Genomic DNA, 19,024 nt, shown 5'->3' with positions numbered 1-19,024 from the left:
GGCCTTACTGATATGATACTGGAGGTCTGAATTCATGCTGGAGGCTTTGCAGTTACTTCATCAGACAATATTCCCAATATAGAAAATGAATATATTAGTTTGACAGCATACCCAAAGACATTGTTACCATCATTGCAATGCTTTATTATTTCCTGTTGATTCTATGGGGGTTCTTCTGGTTGAATCGCTCGGATGCATATATGCATCCTTGCGAGTTAACCTAACCCTGCCTTGCGAATAGTGGCACGCCGGCCCACCATTCGCAAGGTGCCTTCCTTCGCATTGGCTGCGTATGGATGTTTTGCATAGACATCCATCCGCAGCATCCAGGAAAACAATCTATATTCCCTACCACATAAATGGACACACATACATTATAGGGTTAATTTTGTTGGGATTCACTTAGCCTACCAATGTATTGTTGGATTTTGGAAGGAAACCGGAGTACCCGAATGAAACAGACACAAGCACAGGGAGAATATATAGGAAACTCCGCACAGTTAGGGCCATGGTGGGAATCGAACTTATGACCTCAGTAGTGCTAACCATTACACCGTCCGTACTGCCCAGAGTTGGGATTCCTGGACGAATAGTATTACTTCTTAGGAGTTTACAATACTGAGTGATACATTTACTAAAGCTTCTAAAAATGAAAAGAGGTGACGTTGCCCATAGCAACCAGATTCTGTCTATTATTTGCTATGATGCAATGATAGAAAATCTGACAGAATCTGAGTGGATGCTGTGGACAACATCACCTTTTTTTCATTTTTAAAGTTTTAGTAAATTTACCCCTGTGAATACAACTTTTACACTACTTAAGATCATTCATTTGACAACAGAGTACACAATAGATTACACAATAGATTTTCCTTTATTACAATGCAAGAAGTCCTCATTACACAGGAACTGGCCACAGATGGACGAGTAACCTCGGGTCACAATCTAGCACAGTGGACAGACAACAGGTGTCATTGGTTCAATAAGAGACAACCAGTGAAGTCATTGGCTGAGATCAGTGATGTATTCTCTTATTAAAAGATTCATAAAAACTGCTGAAGATTCATTTGGTTGAGGGTAGAAGAAAAACAATTATCACAACTGGCATATTAGTTTATTGTTTAGATTCAGTTTTGCTGATTATGTTCATTTTGCATTTTTTTAACCCGTATTGTAAATTTGCAGATTTATGGACATTGAGTGATCAGGTAAATGCCACCCCACCAGAGTTTACCAGGCTCCGTTAGTGTGTGCCGTTAGATTAAGAGCACTGTGACATATGCTGATCCACGGATGGTTTCCTGGCTGCTGGTGCTTCCTGATTTGTGCAGTCTTTTCTGGAGCTCCCCATTGGATGTCACCCGGTGTTCTGACCAGTAATATCTGTATTATAGTCCTTTTAACGTGTTTCTTCGCCTTCCTCAGGAAACTGCTGATAGTTGCAGTGCTCTTAATCACAGTCACAGCCACATATGTCACAGTGCTCCTAATCAAGCAGCACAAAATAAAGGAGCCTTGTAAACAGACAGAATAAGGACTGCCTTTACTTCTGCCATTTCTCAATTACATGTGAGTTACCATGAACAACTGTGATTCAATCAATGCTTTATACAATCTATCAGGAAATGATTTATATCTAACTGATACCTCCACCTGTGCCTTAGGGGGTTATTTTGGTTCATTCTTTCTGACAAGTTCCTTCTTAGATAGACAAAACCATGTGCACTGCAGGGGGGCAGATGTAACTTGTGCAGAGAGAATTAGATTTGGGTGGGGTTTTACTTTAAAGTGAGATCTATATTGCAGTGTAAAATAATGCAGCCAGTATTTTCCCTGCACAGAAACAAAATAATCCACCCAAATCGAATTCTCTCTGCACATGTTACATCTGCCCCCCTGCAGTGCACATAGTTTTGTCCATCTAAGAAGGAATTTGTCAGAAAGAGTGAACCAAAATAACTGATAGAAACTAACTATCTAATATATGCTCTACTAACTGCATGTGGAAACAAATTCATTTATTAACGCTAAAAGGCATGGACTGCTGAGGTTGCATGGACTAAAAATTGTATTTTTATTTATGCAATTTTTGTACTTTTATATATTCAGGGAGACACTGGGGCTTATAGTGTGTGGGTTCTACATGGATACAAGACTTGGCGTCACTTAGGGCCTTATTCGAGTTCACTCTTTCAGACAAAATCCTTCTTAGATGGACAAAACCATGTGCACTGCAGGGGGGCAGATGTAACTTGTGCAGATCTAATTAGATTTGGGTGGGGTTTTACTTCAAAGTGAGATCTATATTGCAGTGTTAAAATAAAGCAGCCAGTATTTACCCTGCAAAGAATCACCAACAAATCACCAAATCTATTTCTATCTGCACATGTTACATCTGCCCCCCTGCAGTGCACATGGTTTTGTCCATCTAAGAAGGATTTTGTCATAAAGAGTGAACTCGAATAAGGCCCATACTCCACTTCTTATAATAGGCCCTGAAATATTCCCATCTCCAGGCCCAATAGGTCTTGCAAGTCCCCCAAACACCACCGGCATCTGATTAAACCAGAATTACCCCCTTAATCTGGCACTGCATAAACCCAGTACCGATTATAGATTCACAGCTGTGATGTCAGTGAGGTCCATATGAAATACTATTAGCACTGTAACCTGTAATACATAGGTCTTTACATTATTTCCCATGTATTTTTGTTTATTTTTCACTATACAATGTCAAAGACATAGGGGTTTATTCTAGTTCATTCTTTCTGACAAAATCCTTCTTAGATGGACAAAACCATGTGCACTGCAGGGGGGCAGATGCAACATGTGCAGAGAGAATTAGATTTGGGTGAGTTATTTTGTTTCTGTGCAGGGAAAATACTGACTGCATGATTTTACACTTCAATATAGATCTCACTTTGAAGAAAAACCCCACCCAAATCTAATTCTCTCTGCACAAGTTACATCTGCCCCACCCACAGTGCACATGGTTTTGTCCATCTAAGAAGGATTTTGTCAGAAAGAATGGACTAGAATAACCCCCATAGTAAGATCCTTATTACATTACTCTGCCAAAATTGGGCTTTGTCACTTACTAAAATTAACTAAAATCTACAGTATTTTAGAAAAAAAGAAAAGCTTATTTGTTACCTGGGGGGATTCTCTAACATCCGCGCCCCCTTACCGCCGCCCATTGCTGGCTACTGCGAACATAATTATCGCATATGATCTAACATATGCGATAATTATGACAAAAGACAGCTCTTGCGTTAAGAGCTGTCTTTTGCGGTGACCCGGCGATGAGCGGCGGGTCCCGGTGGCTCCCCTCTCCCTCTCTTACCCAGCCTGGATGCTGCTGCTGCACCCGGAAGAGGATGTACAGTGCAGAGAGGAGGTCGCAGGTTCGGGCAGCACAGCTCTGTGCTGCCCGGACACAGGTGGGGGGGGGGGGGGTCGCGTTAGAACAGGGCTGGGCAATTGCGGCCCTCCAGATGTTGAGGAACTATACATCCCAGGATGCTTTGCATTAGTTTTGCTATGTGGCCATGCTGAAACTGATGCAAGGCATGCTTGGATGTGTAGTTCCTCAACATCTGGAGAAGCCCATAGATTTTTCTGGCGATGCCCCCCCCCCGTCCGTCACGGTAACACGGCGGGGGATGCTTAGAGCATCCCAAAATGCGGTAAAAACCCTGGTAACGGGATTTTACTGCATTTTTAGTTTCGAGAATCTCCCCCTGGTCCTTAAAGACGAGAAAATGACAAAGTGGTGAAACCATCTGGCAGAACCATGACCAATGTTTCTCTTTGCTATATTCATTACATTTACATGTTTATTTCAAGGAGAATTAACATTTGATTCACAAGTTCAAACACAAAGTAAATTTGAAGGGTGCAAAATGGATGAAAAACATATAGGAAAGAAACATGGTTTAATGCTCACCGTGTTCTTCTGAGATACCATATCCTAAAATAAAAAAGGATTGAATATGAAATAAATAGACAATAATTAACAAATAAAAAAATTGTAGTTTGATGTTTGTGATAAATAATCAGTTAGGTCAAAGACACGCATCCTAACTGTAGTATTTGCAACAACTATTACCCATGGAAAAATAGCATTGTAGTTGAAGATAAACCTAAGCAAACTCTGACTAAAGTACTTTCTGCGTAGAGTTTGTATGTAGTCTTATATTTCTGTGTGCTTCCTCCAATAGTCCACAATACACATGTAGGTTAATTGACTTCTTGAGTTTTAATTTATCTGTATATAGTTAATTGGACTGTAAAATGACAGGTGCAGTCTCTACCTCCGTGTCTGTCCTCCTATATGAGCAGTCAAGTGTCAGCATGCACAATCATTTTCACCAACAGGCTTGTGACACTCACATAACACAACAATAAGATGGTCCATCTTGTGCGCACATATTCCTGTCTTCACCAAGAAACACCCAATACATTGTCACTAGACAATGTATATGCCTGAAATTACAACGGCAATCAAGACTCGTGTGGTGCGACCTATCTGAGGATTTAATCGTCAACCCGATAAGTCATGCCTGACATCACAACTGGGCAGGCATTTACATGTGCACACACAGTTGTGATGTCAGTTGCTGGTGACCTCTGCAGCAAGTGTAAAGCCAGTCATACATCTACAGATCGATTGTGATTGGGACAAAATCCTGGTAATGGGTGAGAGCAAATGACAGTTGACCATTTGCTTTGAAATGCTGGAAAACTGCCAAACTTCCATTCAGATACTACCAGGTTTTTGTTCCAACCAGCCCAATCTGACAATCGATCTGTAGATGTATGGCCAGTTTAAAGGTGGATGATCTGTACACACATGTGCCGATATATCTGCAGATAAGTCACAGATATTACCCTGGTACAAACCCACCAACACGCCCCTGATATATCGGCCATTCAATTGAATGTCCGAAATATAGGCCAGTGGGCCTGATTCAGACCTGCTCGCCAGGCTGCATATATTCATAGCCTAGTGAGCAGGTTAACTCCGTCCGAATAAATGCACGCCCTCCCCGCTGGATGGATCTCCTTGCTACGCTGCGAGTGGATGTGTACACTTACACATCCACTGGGTTACTTTGTCAACACATAAAAGCTAATGTCTGGTGATCAATGTGAATAACAGGCAGTAACATAATTACAGGGACACCCATATATTTACGCTAATTCAATAAAATGTTTTAAAATACAGTATTTCTTACCTTTAGGGATAGCGATGTGTCGGCATCAGTATCATGATAGATGATAACATTATTTGCCATGTCAAAACTTTCCCGCACACCAAGGTGGTAGAAAAGAGAAGGCTGTCTTCCTACATCGCTCATGTCCACCACAGCAACATCTGCAAGAGGAACGGAATCATTTGTAGCCAAATGCACAAAGCAAGTGTAAAACTAAGTACATCAAGTAAGGAACATACTTCAATGTTGTTATTCAGAAATACAGTAAAATACTCTCTTTAATGCAAACAACCGCTCAAGCTGGGTACACACTGGACAATAATCGTTCTGTTTTTTGCCGATTCAGATCAAAATATCATCCAGTGTGTGTGAAAAATGTCACTGGCGATGCGCGCTCCTCCGCATTGTCAGTGACATCCTTCGTCATCTGTACATGCGGGATGACAGAGGACAGTGACATCCTCCGTCATCTGTACATGCGGGATGACAGAGGACATCGCTACTGAGACCTATGCGGTGGAATGCAGAATGGCCAACAACCCCCCACCTACCTGTCGTTCGTCATGGCTGGGTAAACAGATTAATGTGTACCCAGCATAAGCATAAGATTCAAGCTAAATTAGCTCTTGTTATAATATTTTTGTGGATTTTTTTTTACAGGATAAGATGTGCAGTCACAAGAATTAGTGGTGGTGTACAACTTCACCCTTCTAATACACTGGCAGAGATCCCTATCCTGGTAATCCTGTCGTTTGCTCAGTGGTCACTTACCCTTAAATGAACTTAAACGACAGCCAGCTTCTTCATGGAAAAGTATTTGTGTGTCAAGAGTTATTTATTTAGCACACAAATGCAGTATGTACAGAGAATTCTTGCTCATTCACAACAGTCTCTGCCCAGTGAAGCTTACAATCTAAATTATCTACCACAAGTACCTATTTATTTATTTATTTACAGTTTGTTATACTGCTTTCACATTGCAGAAATGGGTAATGACACGGTATTCTTAAATGGGACTTTAAAACGGGTCTGAGCCTTGAGACCTTTCACATTGCAGGTGAAAACCGTTTTAAAAATCATTTAATACCATTCAAACATTCGACCCGTTTAACCCCCAAGGGACACGTTTCAAGCCATTGAAATAGAGCTGTTCAAACTGCCAAAAAAATGGCTTTAAAACGTGTAGGACTCTTTTTAACCGTGTTGAAAAACCGGTTAACTTTAACCGGTAAATCAACTCTGGCACTTTCACATTGCAGCCTTAAACGTTTTAAAATGGAAAAAAAAACGGCAATATACCGTTTTAAAAGTGCGATGTGAAAGGGGTAATATATAGTGCAGTACAATTGTAGACAGAGATAAAACAAACTGTGTAACAAAAGACAGACTTGGAGGTAAGGGGGCCCTGCTGCAAGCTTACAATCTGGCTCATCCTGTTGCGGGTGTTAACCAATCAGAATATTTGTAGGATAAGGACGCAGACTGCATATATTCTGATGCATCAATGCAGCTGTATCTGAACAAATGTTGCATTGTTTTCCAGAAAAACACTATGGGGGAAATTTACTAAAGGAAATTTGTAAAAAATAGGTGTTTTTGTATCCAGAAATACACTTATTTTTGACATTTACTATCCCGAAAATACGGCAATTCGGGATAGTAAATGTCAAAAATAAGTGTATTTCTGGATACAAATACACCTATTTTTTTTACAAATTTCCTTTAGTAAATTTCCACCTATGTAGTATTTCATGTGAATAAGCTGAAGTCGCACACAGAATAGTCACAGCGCTGTGCTGCCGGGACCTGTGACCTCCACCTCCCTGCACTGAAAATCATCTTCCAGGTGAAGGGAGGAGGAGAGCCCGCCCCCCTGCAGCAGCAGCAAAATTAGCCGGGTAAGGGAGGGAGGGGGGAGCCGCTGGGACTCACCACGCAATGCCGGCTCACCGCAAAAAAAATCCAGCTCTTAACGCAAGAGTTGTCTTTTGCCATAATTATAGCATATTTTAGAGCATATGCAATAATTATGTTAGCGGTAGCCGGCAATGTGCGGTGGTAAGGGGGCGCGGATGTTAGAAATTCTCCCCCTGTGCCTCATTCACATAGCGATGCAAATAAGACATTGCGATAATCACCTAACAAATGCTAGGAGCAACGATGATGGCAATGCACAAGAAAAATGACTGCTGATGCCTAATTTATTGCTAGATTTTAATAATAGCATCTAAACAGAAGCATGCTAGACTTCAAACCCACAAGGATTTTTCATCGTAAAAACCTAGTTTACCCTGTACTCATTCAGCAGATACAAACATACAAACATTTTTGGATAGCAGAAATATTTACAATCCACTGAAAAATAACTCGTTTATTAAGATATGTTATTCATAGATTATTATAAATAGATTTTACAGTATTTTCACTGAGAAACTTGCTTGCCCTTTTCCCTAACAAATCTCACAGACAGCATGGGAACTTTGTGAGCACGAGAGTTTTGACCCGTGTTAAGAAGAATTCATTTGGAAATTGTGCAATTGTGCAATAACATAAAAAAAAACAGGAAGCACTATTGTCTGCGGCAACATCGGTACAAGGATAGAGATCAGTTATACCCAAACATAGTCTTGTTTGGTAAGTAAATATAAACTCAAGAGACATAAAAATAAAAATTTACTTTATTATTATTTATTACCAGTTATTTATATAGTGCACGCATATTCTGCAGTGCTCTATAAATAACTGGTAATAAATAAATAATAAAGTATTTTTTTTTTTTTTTAATGGTGGGTACACATGGGGGCGATATGCCATGCTATGCGATCAGATCACATCGGGACTCGCATCGCACGGCATGCATGGAGGGGCACAATTTAGACTATATAGTGCAGATCTGCACTATATAGTTTTGGCTGCCCTCTCTATCTGGCTGGCAATTTGCGCTCACACGGGAGCGCGCATTGGCAGCGCATCGGGCTCGCAAGCCCTAAAAAAGCATGCGATATGGCTTCCGATGTTGACTATATCGTCAACATCGGAAGCCATATCGGCTTCTGTGCACACACCATTAGTCTTATGTTTCCAGTGGGGCTTACAATCTATGGGCCTTATTCAGACTTGTTTACTAAGCAGAATTCTTTCGCTGCCAAGCGAGCGGTAAAGCGCCACCTGTCACCCTGTCAAACAGTATTGATTATAAGTAGAGATGTGCGGGTTCGGTTTTACATGTGACAGCTGATAGCCAATCGGAAAAAATTCAAACTTGCGCCATTTTTGACAAGAACCAAGTAAATCCAATCTGCTCATCTCTAATTGAGAGTGATAGTAAAATAGATTATATTGTCACAATTATTACACAATCAGGGAGTTGCTACTTTTTTTTAACCAATTTTTCACAAGTGAAAAAGCAATTTGACATGTAGCATGCTCAGGCATGCCTTTCCATATATTATATAGTACCCCACACACGGAGCCTGGAATGTACATCTAACACTAATCATCCCTGAACAAGGCTTTCACGAAACTAAAACATTGTCAAGGAACTCTGAACATATGTCAACAACAACAAAAAAACTTTTTTTCAACAAACTCAATATATTTTGTTTCTAGAAATTCTTGAAAAGAAGAAAATTTAACATTTACGTGTAAGTATGATCTATTTCGTAACTCCGAAAACCCAGACTGCGGGTCTATACTGAGTATCTCTACTGGTCTATACTGAGATATGACATGAGGTATGCCCATAATATTATACAGCCGGGGGCCTGCAATATCACCGTGGCATATCACATGGCTCCCAGATTCCGTCCATACGTGTGCCTTCCACAGACCGGAAGTAGGAGCACAATTTGCGTTCCAAATATCAGAAGTGGGTCAAAATGGTGTGAAAAACACTTCCTGATATGGTTCAAACTATGTATTATTTCTTATGTAATCTTTATAGTATTTGTACATAGATATACTTAATAGGTTGCCTCCTATAACTCTTTTTAACACATATGACATTAAAACAGTTTTGATAAGAATTGATACTAATTAGTTTGATTAATTATCCCTCCTCCTAACCTTTTTTGATCCTCCTATCCTGCCTCCGTTCCCATCTGCTCCTACTTATCCTGTTGTTTTTCGTTCGTCCACCCACCTCCTTTTAGTATGTTAGCTCTTATGATTAGGGTCCTCCTTCCTCACGTACTCACCCTACCTCTTTACCTCACCTGTGCTCCTGTCCTGCTCTTCCCTTCCTCTACTTCATCTTCAGTCTCCTGGACAATTTCGACACCTACTTCAGTACTGATGCTGATTTTAGTTCTACCAGCTATACTCCTATTTATGCTGTATTTTATCAACACACCCTGTACGTTACCTTGTAATTTGTTTTTTGTTTGCTATATACGGCGCTGCGGACACTTTGTGGCACCTTATAAATAAACGTACTACTACTACTTGGATCAATTGGATGATTGTTTGAATGAACTTCCAGGGTATAAATATCATGACCCAGGACTGAGTACAATATCTTTGATAATGGTGTGTATATCACAATAAAACGTGTCAGGAGCATGCTTTAGTTTGTGACTAATGAATATATAGGTTGCTATATGTGTTAGTCTCTTGTCCCCCCTTCCTCCCCTTTCTTACTCCCTCATCCTCGTTCGCTTTATTAGATAAGGTAATGTTTAAAAAAAAATGTGTCAGGAGCACTTTGTTGGACACAATTAGAGGATGCTTTTTTACCTGCATCCCGTCTTGGGCCAGCTCGATTACTTCTCTACCTTTGGAACTTGGAGCCCCACCCCTCCTTCTCCACCCACCAATTGGGACTTTTGTGCATACTCTACCCACTTATACTGGACCAAAGGAACCCGCCTTTTAGTGAAGTCACCCCTTGCCAACACAGAGCGTAACATCCTCCAGCGGCAAACTTCCACCATGTGCCTGGTCAGAGGCTTCAGTGGTGTCTTAAATAATCTATTAAGCAGATCTGCACTCATGGGTATTCTATTAATCAACGGCAAAAGGACTGAGCAATATATGAAAAGGCGGTACTTAAATTTATACCTGAACACAGCTAGTTTAGGCTCCTCGTTGTGTCAATTTTTCATTTAAGAATTACTGTTTTATGTGTGTATTTTTTACATTAAATCTGTGAATTTTTCATTCCATTGATCCACCGTTCTTAAAAGTACTTTAAGCTCTATTAATTTCTTCTTTTTGCTATTCAGAGTTACACACACTTGCACAGACTGGGGAAATCCTTCGATGGTGAGCGAGTTGCGAATTGATTTGCATCTAGTACAAATCTCAAGCAATGTGCTAAAGCAAAGTTTTGAACTAGGGGCCTGATTCTGGTTCACTTGCAAAAGCAAATTCTCTCTCTAATGGACAAATCGGTACTTGTGAGTTATCCGGGCTGCCGATTTCTAAATCGGGTCGGATCGGGCGCATCGCATCGCATCGCATGCGACCATCGGATGCGATGCGATGCGATGCCCCGATTTTTCCATAGGAATCAATGTTAAAATGGACTGAGTCCATTTTAACATGGAATTCAATGGGAAAAAGGGGTCCTTTTCGTACCCCTACTATCCAAGTGGGCATGGAGTTGGATATAAACCTGTGGCGAGCGTAGCGAGCCACCAAGCCCGAAGCGTGGCGAGCGTAGCGAGCCCCGCGAGGGGACACAGAATACCGTCCCCTCGCGGGGCTCGCTTCGCTCGCCACGCTTCGGGCTCGGTGGCTCGCTACGCTCGCCACAGGTTTATATCCAACTCCATGCCCACTTGGATAGTAGGGGTATGAAAAGGACCCCTTTTTCCCATTGAATTCCATGTTAAAATGGACTCAGTCCATTTTAACATTGATTCCTATGGAAAAATCGGGTCATCGCATCCGATGATCGCATGCGATGCGATGCGATGCGATATCGCATCGCATCGCATCTGATTGTATGCCTTAACTTAAGGCATACAATCAAAAAATCGGCAGCCCAGATAACTCACAAGTACCGACAAATCCATGCTGAAGGGGGGGGGGGGCAGATGTAACATGTGCAGAGAGTTATTTTGTTTCTGTGCAAGGAAAATACTGGCTGCTTTATTTTTACACTGCAATATAGATATCAGTTTGAAGTAAAACCCCACCCAAATCTAACTGTCTCTGCACATGTTACATCTGCCCCCCGCCCCCTCTGCAGTGCACATAGTTTTCCATTAGAGAGAGAGAATATGCTTTTGCGAGTGAACCAGAATCAGATGCAATCTAGTTCAAAAAGTATGGGCGGCACATACTTTGGGGGTTATTCTGGTTGATTTGCTCAGATGTGAATTTGCTTCCTTGCGAGTCACCCAGATCCTGCATTGCGTATGGTGGTACGCCAGCCCATCATTCACAAGGCACGTTACTTCGCACAGCATGCAAATAGATGTTTCACATAAACATCCATTCGCATGCCACTGGGACCCTTTGCATCTTTCGGTGGTCGCCGACCATGTGGAGGTGCACGCATATGCAAGGTTGGTCTGAGCAACCTTACATATGCGTGTATGTTCGGGGGAAATGTCCGTCACGACTGCATTAGTATGAGAACGCCCAGCGTTCTCATGGGAACGGCCATGAAACACTGGGCGTTCCCATATAATAATGGGCCGCCCCATGCCCCACCCCCAGTCCAGCAGACGCAAGGTTGGATGCTAGCACCTGGCAAATGGGCGCACTCACCCAGCCCATGCACATGTGCAGAAATGCGCATTCAAAAAATATTGACCCCGTGCAAATTAATATGCGCTTGTGAATGGACTGGAATAAGGTCCTTTATGTGCTGTGCGATGGGATGTGCGCAGGAGCGCGCATCTCATCGCACCCATACATCGCACCGTAAATGGGCACCTTTGCGCAATAGAAACTAGCGAAAAGAATTTTTTTATACACTCACCTTTTAATGTTAACAATAACAATAACAAATTGTGAAATAACAGTGGTAAAAAAAAGTGTCCCTTAGGCCTGGTACACACCAGAACGATTAGGGCACGATTAGGGCAAATTTCGACGGTTGTAACGACGGTTGTGCCTGAATTGGTGCACAATCGTTTGTATTTTACTCACGATCCTGGTCGTTTGCGATTGGATGCGCGCTCCCGGCACGTCGTATGTCGCATTGGAGATTTTGCCTCCTGCAGCAGAATCAGCCGATCCGACCGCTGATTGTGTGCTGATTTTATGCACATCGTTAGCACATTGTGTGCGCTTACGTCGTCGCAACCATCCATCCGATCCGGGTTGTTTACGCCAGAGATCCAGGACACTCCCACCGCAGCCATATTGGAGCCTCGTGGATGCAGCAGAGATCACACGACGTCTGCTCCAGCGTGCACCGGACTGCAGGTATGTTTCTGTCAGGCCACTGCAGTCCACCCTACCCCCCCGTGTACCCGCTGCCCACCAATGTGTTTTGCGATCAGGCCACTGCAGTCCACCCTACCCCCCCGTGTACCCGCTGCCCACCAATGTGTATTGCTATCAGGCCACTGCAGTCCACCCCACCACCCTGTGTACCCGCTGCCCACCAAAGTGTATTGCGATCAGGCCACTGCAGTCCACCCTACCCCCCCGTGTACCCGCTGCCCACCAATGTGTATTGCTATCAGGCCACTGCAGTCCACCCCACCACCCTGTGTACCCGCTGCCCACCAATGTGTATTGCGATCAGGCCACTGCAGTCCACCCTACCCCCCCGTGTACCCGCTGCCCACCAATGTGTATTGCTATCAGGCCACTGCAGTCCACCCCACCACCCTGTGTACCCGCTGCCCACCAATGTGTATTGCGATCAGGCCACTGCAGTCCACCCTACCCCCCCGTGTACCCGCTGCCCACCAATGTGTATTGCTATCAGGCCACTGCAGTCCACCCCACCACCCTGTGTACCCGCTGCCCACCAATGTGTATTGCGATCAGGCCACTGCAGTCCACCCTACCCCCCCGTGTACCCGCTGCCCACCAATGTGTATTGCTATCAGGCCACTGCAGTCCACCCCACCACCCTGTGTACCCGCTGCCCACCAATGTGTATTGCGATCAGGCCACTGCAGTCCACCCTACCCCCCCCCGTGTACCCGCTGCCCACCAATGTGTATTGCTATCAGGCCACTGCAGTCCACCCCCCCCCCCCCGTGTACCCGCTGCCCACCAATGGCAAAGGCCCCAGATGCATTATGCCACCACAGCCCACTATGCTCTCCTGCGGCCTACCCACTACACAGTAGTAGTAGTAGTAGTACGTTTATTTATAAGGCGCCACAAAGTGTCCGCAGCGCCGTACATAGCAAACAAAAAAAAAAATTACAAGGTAACGTACAGGGTGTGTAGAAAGATACAGTATAAATAGGGGTATAGCTGGTAGAACTAAAATCAGCATCAGTTCAGAAGTAGGTGTCAAGATAGTCAAGGAGACCGAAGATGAAGTAGAGGAAGGGAAGAACAGGACAGGAGCACAGGTGAGGTAATGAGGTAGGGTGAGTACGTGAGGAAGGAGGGCCCTGCTCATAAGAGTTAACATACTAAAAATAGGTGGGTGGACGAACGAAATACAATAGGATAAGTAGGAACGGAGGGGAACGGAGGCAAGATAGGAGGATCAAAAGAGGTTAGGAGGAGGGATAGGCTAGTCGAAAAAAGTGGGTTTTGAGGGAGCGCTTGAAGGAGGTAAGGGAATCAGATAGCCTGATGGGTGGCGGGAGGTTGTTCCAGTGCAGGGGGGCAGCGCGAGAGAAATCTTGGACACGGGAGTGGGAGGAGGTGATTAGGTGAGAGGTCAGTCGGCGGTCAGCGATGGAGCGAAGAGGACGGGAGGGAGTGCCACCACAGGCCACCCCACCCCCCTGCGGCCTACCCACTACCCAAAGCATAATGTTACCATCCAGCTGCCCTTTTGCAGGTGATGTTCTCCCACCCCAGGATTGAAAAAAGTTTTGTAAACAAAATATTATAATAATATTTATTAAAATTTGTTTAATAATTTTGAAACCAAACATGTATTCTTAATAATAATATACAGTGTATTGAAACATATTTACATATACTGTTTATATGAAGACAACTTGTTTTGTCAAAAAGTATGTACATAGGTTTTTTCTAAATCTATTCATTTTTTACAGAAATGGCCCAGGCGATTGCCAAGGAACACGAATTTATAGAGGCGTTCCTTGAGAAATATAGGGAGCTGGACTGCCTTTGGAAAACTAAATCGAAGGAGTACAGCAATAAAATTAAAAGAGCTCAAGCGCTTCAGGAGCTGGCCCAATTCAGCAAGAGCTACAATCCCGAGGCTGATGCGGACTGGGTCCGAAAAAAAATACAGAACTTGAGGACCGTGTTCCTTAAAGAACACAAGAAAATTCAATCGTCCAAAAGGTCCGGTGCAGGAACTGCAGATGTATACGAGACGTCTTTATGGTACTACAACCTGCTGACCTTCACGTTGAGCCATGAGGTGCCAAGGTCGGGACTCTACCTAATGGTGGAGAGTGAGGCAGACGATGTGTTTGTGGGCCTGGATGAAAGTTCCCAGCCGTTGTCGGTAAGTACTGGTCCAATGTGTATACACCCCTTCCTCCTTTGTTTGTTTTAGGCTCCTATAGAGCATTCCTTTGCGGTCCCATCATTTTTTAAATGTGGTCTTCCTGCCAGGGGACAGCACCAATGCCATTAAAGTACTCCTTATATTGGTTCCTGACCTGTTTGGCTCTTGCTGTCCCCCGGTACTGCTGGGCCGGCGTCTCCCGGGACACGATTGGTGCAACCTCCCTAGGCTCGTCTGGGTCCTCCTGTGGTGCTGGTCCTGCCGGCCGATGGGCCCTTTCTTTGCGCCGAAGTAGATTGTGCAGGACACAGCACGCCATGACGGCCCAGTCGATTTTATCCAGCCGCAGGTTGATGGCTGTGTGGAAAATGCGGAATCTACTAGCCATAATTCCAAATGCACTTTCCACAAGCCGCCGTGCCCTGGAGAGCCTGTAATTGAAGACCCGTTTGTCGTGGTCAAGACCACGTTTGGCATAGGGCTTCATGATGTGTTCATGAAGCCCAAATGCCTCGTCCGCCACGAAAACAAAGTTCAGCCCATGCTTCGTTTCTTTGACTGTGGGCAAGTGCAGGGTGTTGGAGGCGAGCCTCTGGTAGAACTTTGTGTCCTTCAAAGTTCCACCATCTGAAGCCCGCCCATTCCTGCCGACATCCACAAAGATGAATTCATAGTTCGCATTTACCACAGCCATCAGCACAATACTGAAGTACCCCTTGTAGTTGAAGTAGTAGGAACCACTGTGGGGTGGCTGATTGATGCGGACGTGTTTCCCATCAATGGCTCCTCCACAATTAGGGAAGTTCCACGCCTCGTCGAATTCAGCAGCGAAGTTTTGCCACTCCTGCACGGTGTTGGGGAACTGGAACAAAAAAGAAAAGGAGATGTTAACTAATTGTTGTTATTTTCTTTTCAACAGACAACAAGCACAGAGAAAGAGGTTGGCCACACCTCAACCCCTACCCCAACCCCATCGCCAACCCCTGAGCCACCTGCAATTGACTCATCTGGAACAATCTGTGGAGTGCCAGAAACCCCCACCCCGCCACAACTATTCTCAAAAAAGAAAAAACGCAGGACCAAGACAGTCCCTGACCCAGACCCGGATGATGATATACTTATACGAGCAGAGCAGGTGCTGCGTAGGCCCCCTGACCAGTATGACACCTTCGGCAAATACGTGGCTGAGGGCTTGCGGAAGTTGAATCCGGAACAACAGATGGCGTTCGAACGTCTCACTAGCGAACTCCTGTTTAGGGGCCGTCTTGGCCTTCTGACAATTCAAACCAAATTAGTTGGACTTCTCCCATGGCAGGAGACGCCATCTACTAGTAGTGCCGTACCCTCACCAGCACTTGCCTCATTGCCTGAAACCACCCCACCGAGTGCGCAATCCTGTACCCAACCGGCTACACCTCCTCGCTACAGTCACCTGTATACATCATTGTTGAGTGACAGCACGGACCAAGACGAAACACCGGTTTTACAAGATTTATAAGCACATTCCATACAATTATTTCAAAGTTGGCATGGAGTAGTATGGCACACGGTGCTTGTCGTGGAGATAATGGCTATGGTGACCTGTTGCATACCGCAGAACAATGGGGCCGGGACCATTGCATCTGTGGTATGCAACAGGTAATCCTGATGGCCCATTCATTATCTGCGCTACAAGCACCGTCTGTCATACTGCTCCATACCACAAGGCAATGAGGCATTGGTTTGGTTTTATGTTAATACTTGTTAGGGCACTTTGCCTAGGTTTTATATATTATGTGTGTTTTTGCTATAGGTCCATGCATGGAGCAGTATGGCACATGGTGCATGTTGCGCAGACAAAGAAAGGACCTTCATGCTACTGTGGCGCACAGTGCAGAGTAATGGGGCCGGGACCAATGCTTCTGTACTATGTGCCATGCATGCATGAGGGTGCTTTCATTGTCTGCGCTACATGTGCCGTCTGCCATACTGCCCCTTAACGCACGGCAATTAGGCATTTCATGTGCCGTCTGCCATACTGCCCCTTAACGCACGGCAATTAGGCATTTCTGTGGTTTTATGTTAATTCTTTTACTTGTTAGGGCACTTTGCCTGGGTTTTATATATTATGTGTGTTTTTGCTATAGGTCCATGCATGGGGCAGTATGGCACATGTTGCGCAGACAAAGAAAGGACCTTCATGATACTGTGGCGCACAGTGAAGAGCAATGGGGCCGGGACCAATGCTTCTGTACTATGTGCCATGCATGCATGAGGGTGCTTTCATTGTCTGCGCTACATGTGCCGTCTGCCATACTGCCCCTTAACGCACGGCAATTAGGCATTTCATGTGCCGTCTGCCATACTGCCCCTTAACGCACGGCAATTAGGCATTTCTGTGGTTTTATGTTAATTCTTTTACTTGTTAGGGCACTTTGCCTGGGTTTTATATATTATGTGTGTTTTTGCTATAGGTCCATGCATGGGGCAGTATGGCACATGGTGCATGTTGCGCAGACAAAGAAAGGACCTTCATGATACTGTGGCGCACAGTGCAGAGCAATGGGGCCGGGACCAATGCTTCTGTACTATGTGCCATGCATGCATGAGGGTGCTTTCATTGTCTGCGCTACATGTGCCATCTGCCATACTGCCCCTTAACGCATTGCAAACTTCATTAACATTTTATAGCAATATTTTAAAAAAACACAAAGCACTTTTTTAAATTATGTGTACTCAATGTGCAGTATGGCACATGGTACATGTGGTGCAGACAAAGGACAGGGCCACGTGGCGCATAGTGCATATCAATGGGGCCTGGACTATTGCATCTGCACTATGCGCCACGTGAGGTGGAGGGCACATGCATTATCTGCGCTACAAGCACCATGTGGCATACTGATCTCTACCTCATGGCAGACCAAAGCCATTACAATTGTTTTTTTGGGGGGGTATTTGCATTACTGTTTTTGCACTTTTTATATTTATACTTGAAAAAATACATTTATAAGTATTTGTGAATCTGACGGTTAAATTATTTAAATAAAAAAAATAATGTTTTCACTACAATTGTGTGCTGCATTTTTCCTTACCTTGCAATACTGATGCTGCAGGACCTTCACAATCGCTTTACAGGTCTCCGGTATAATCATGCCCAAAGCTTGCGGGGAGATGATGGCTCCAAACTTGAGGTCCGCCAGCGATCGTCCTGTTGCCAGAAACCTGAGGGTCACCACCAGCCGGTCCTCAGCAGGGATAGCCATGCGGTACTTGGTATCCTGCTTCTGGATGAGGGGGGTGACAAGACGCAGCAGCTCCTGGAAGGTCTCATCGTCCATGCGAAGAAAATTCCTATAATCCTGGGGATTATTCTCGCGAATCTCCATCAACAGGGGCATATGAGACCGCGCCTGTCGGCCTAGGAGCCACTGCTTGGTCCAGCAGGACCGAGCCTTCCTACGCTGGGCCCTCATCCTCCTCACCCTGAGGACAGCGTAGGAAAGCAGGAATTCTTGCTGGAAAGAATCCATAATGCAAAAATCAGAATGGGAAAAATAAAAGCACACTTTGTAATGCCAGGCAAAAACAAAGCAGACCAAAATAACAATGTGCAGCATTCAGCAGGTATACACCAAGCCTCACTAGTCACAAAGCAGAAATGAGGTCCTTTAAAATGGCTACTGGTCTTTGTCCCTCCTCTGCTAGCCCAGCCCCTTTAATTACATGTCATAAACGACCATGGCCAGTGCACACACGATCTGCACATCCGATGGTCGTACGACTGTCGGGAGCGACGTCGTATCGTATCTACATCGTAATTACATTGTTTGCAAAAGAAACACGATCGTTAGCACATCGTGAGTAGGCCGCGGGAGAGCGCTCCAGGGAAGTGCACGTTAAATCGTTAGCCGATCGTTAGACGATCCTGATCTTTCTGGTGTGTATGGGGCCTTAGTAAGGTATAAAACACCTCATATACAGTATAGTATAGTATAGTATAAATGTGTTAAGGTTTAATATTGTAAACTTTTTCTGTTCCTCAATTCACATCTGCTTAAATGTAGGGATGGGCAGACTCCCACTCACTGTTAGTGAATAACATTCCCAGTGATGTTTTGACAGCACACTACTCACAAAGGATGGTATCGGATGTCCTACCCTCTCTGCCTATGACCTGTACCTTGCCTGCAATCTGATATCCTTCTCTCACACTTTACTTCCAAATGCTGCTCCTTCAGCAATGACCACTGGA

At 44.4% G+C, this 19,024-nt stretch overlaps 2 protein-coding genes across 5 annotated transcripts in view; one reads left to right on the top strand and one right to left on the bottom strand.

Annotated features, from left to right (window-relative positions):
* MAP3K15 (mitogen-activated protein kinase kinase kinase 15) overlaps window positions 1-19,024 on the bottom strand; it is a 249,258-nt gene that overhangs the window by 116,537 nt on the left and 113,697 nt on the right. For all 4 annotated transcript variants that reach the window (XR_014470326.1, XM_083172491.1, XM_083172489.1 and 1 more), the window contains 2 exons: window positions 5,238-5,377; window positions 3,947-3,970 (listed from right to left, as the gene is read on the bottom strand). Coding sequence is in view for 3 of the 4 variants with exons in the window: in XM_083172489.1 (XP_083028615.1) it covers window positions 3,947-3,970; window positions 5,238-5,377 (164 nt within the window). In the remaining variant the exon portion in view is untranslated. The remainder of the gene's footprint in view (window positions 1-3,946; window positions 3,971-5,237; window positions 5,378-19,024) is intronic.
* On the top strand, window positions 14,364-16,419 carry LOC146059875 (uncharacterized). Its single transcript, XM_083172494.1, has 2 exons — window positions 14,364-14,790; window positions 15,713-16,419. The coding sequence occupies exons 1-2, from the start codon at window positions 14,371-14,373 to the stop codon at window positions 16,289-16,291; spliced, it is 999 nt and encodes a 332-aa protein (XP_083028620.1). The 5' UTR covers window positions 14,364-14,370; the 3' UTR covers window positions 16,292-16,419.

The sequence above is a fragment of the Crinia signifera genome, chromosome 2, assembly GCF_055691185.1.
Source record: "Crinia signifera chromosome 2, ASM5569118v1, whole genome shotgun sequence".
In the NCBI taxonomy this organism is placed as follows: Eukaryota; Metazoa; Chordata; class Amphibia; order Anura; family Myobatrachidae; genus Crinia; species Crinia signifera.
Note: the sequence above shows the minus strand (reverse complement) of the source record. Positions and strands in the feature narration are given on the sequence as shown.

What these genes read in the sequence shown, in the direction of transcription:
- LOC146059875 (XM_083172494.1), top strand. Translation starts at nt 14,371, where the DNA reads ATGGCCCAGGCGATTGCCAAGGAACACGAATTTATAGAGGCGTTCCTT. An exon ending in AAAGTTCCCAGCCGTTGTCG is followed by an intron (nt 14,791 to 15,712) that starts GTAAGTACTGGT and finishes TCTTTTCAACAG; the next exon opens with ACAACAAGCACAGAGAAAGA.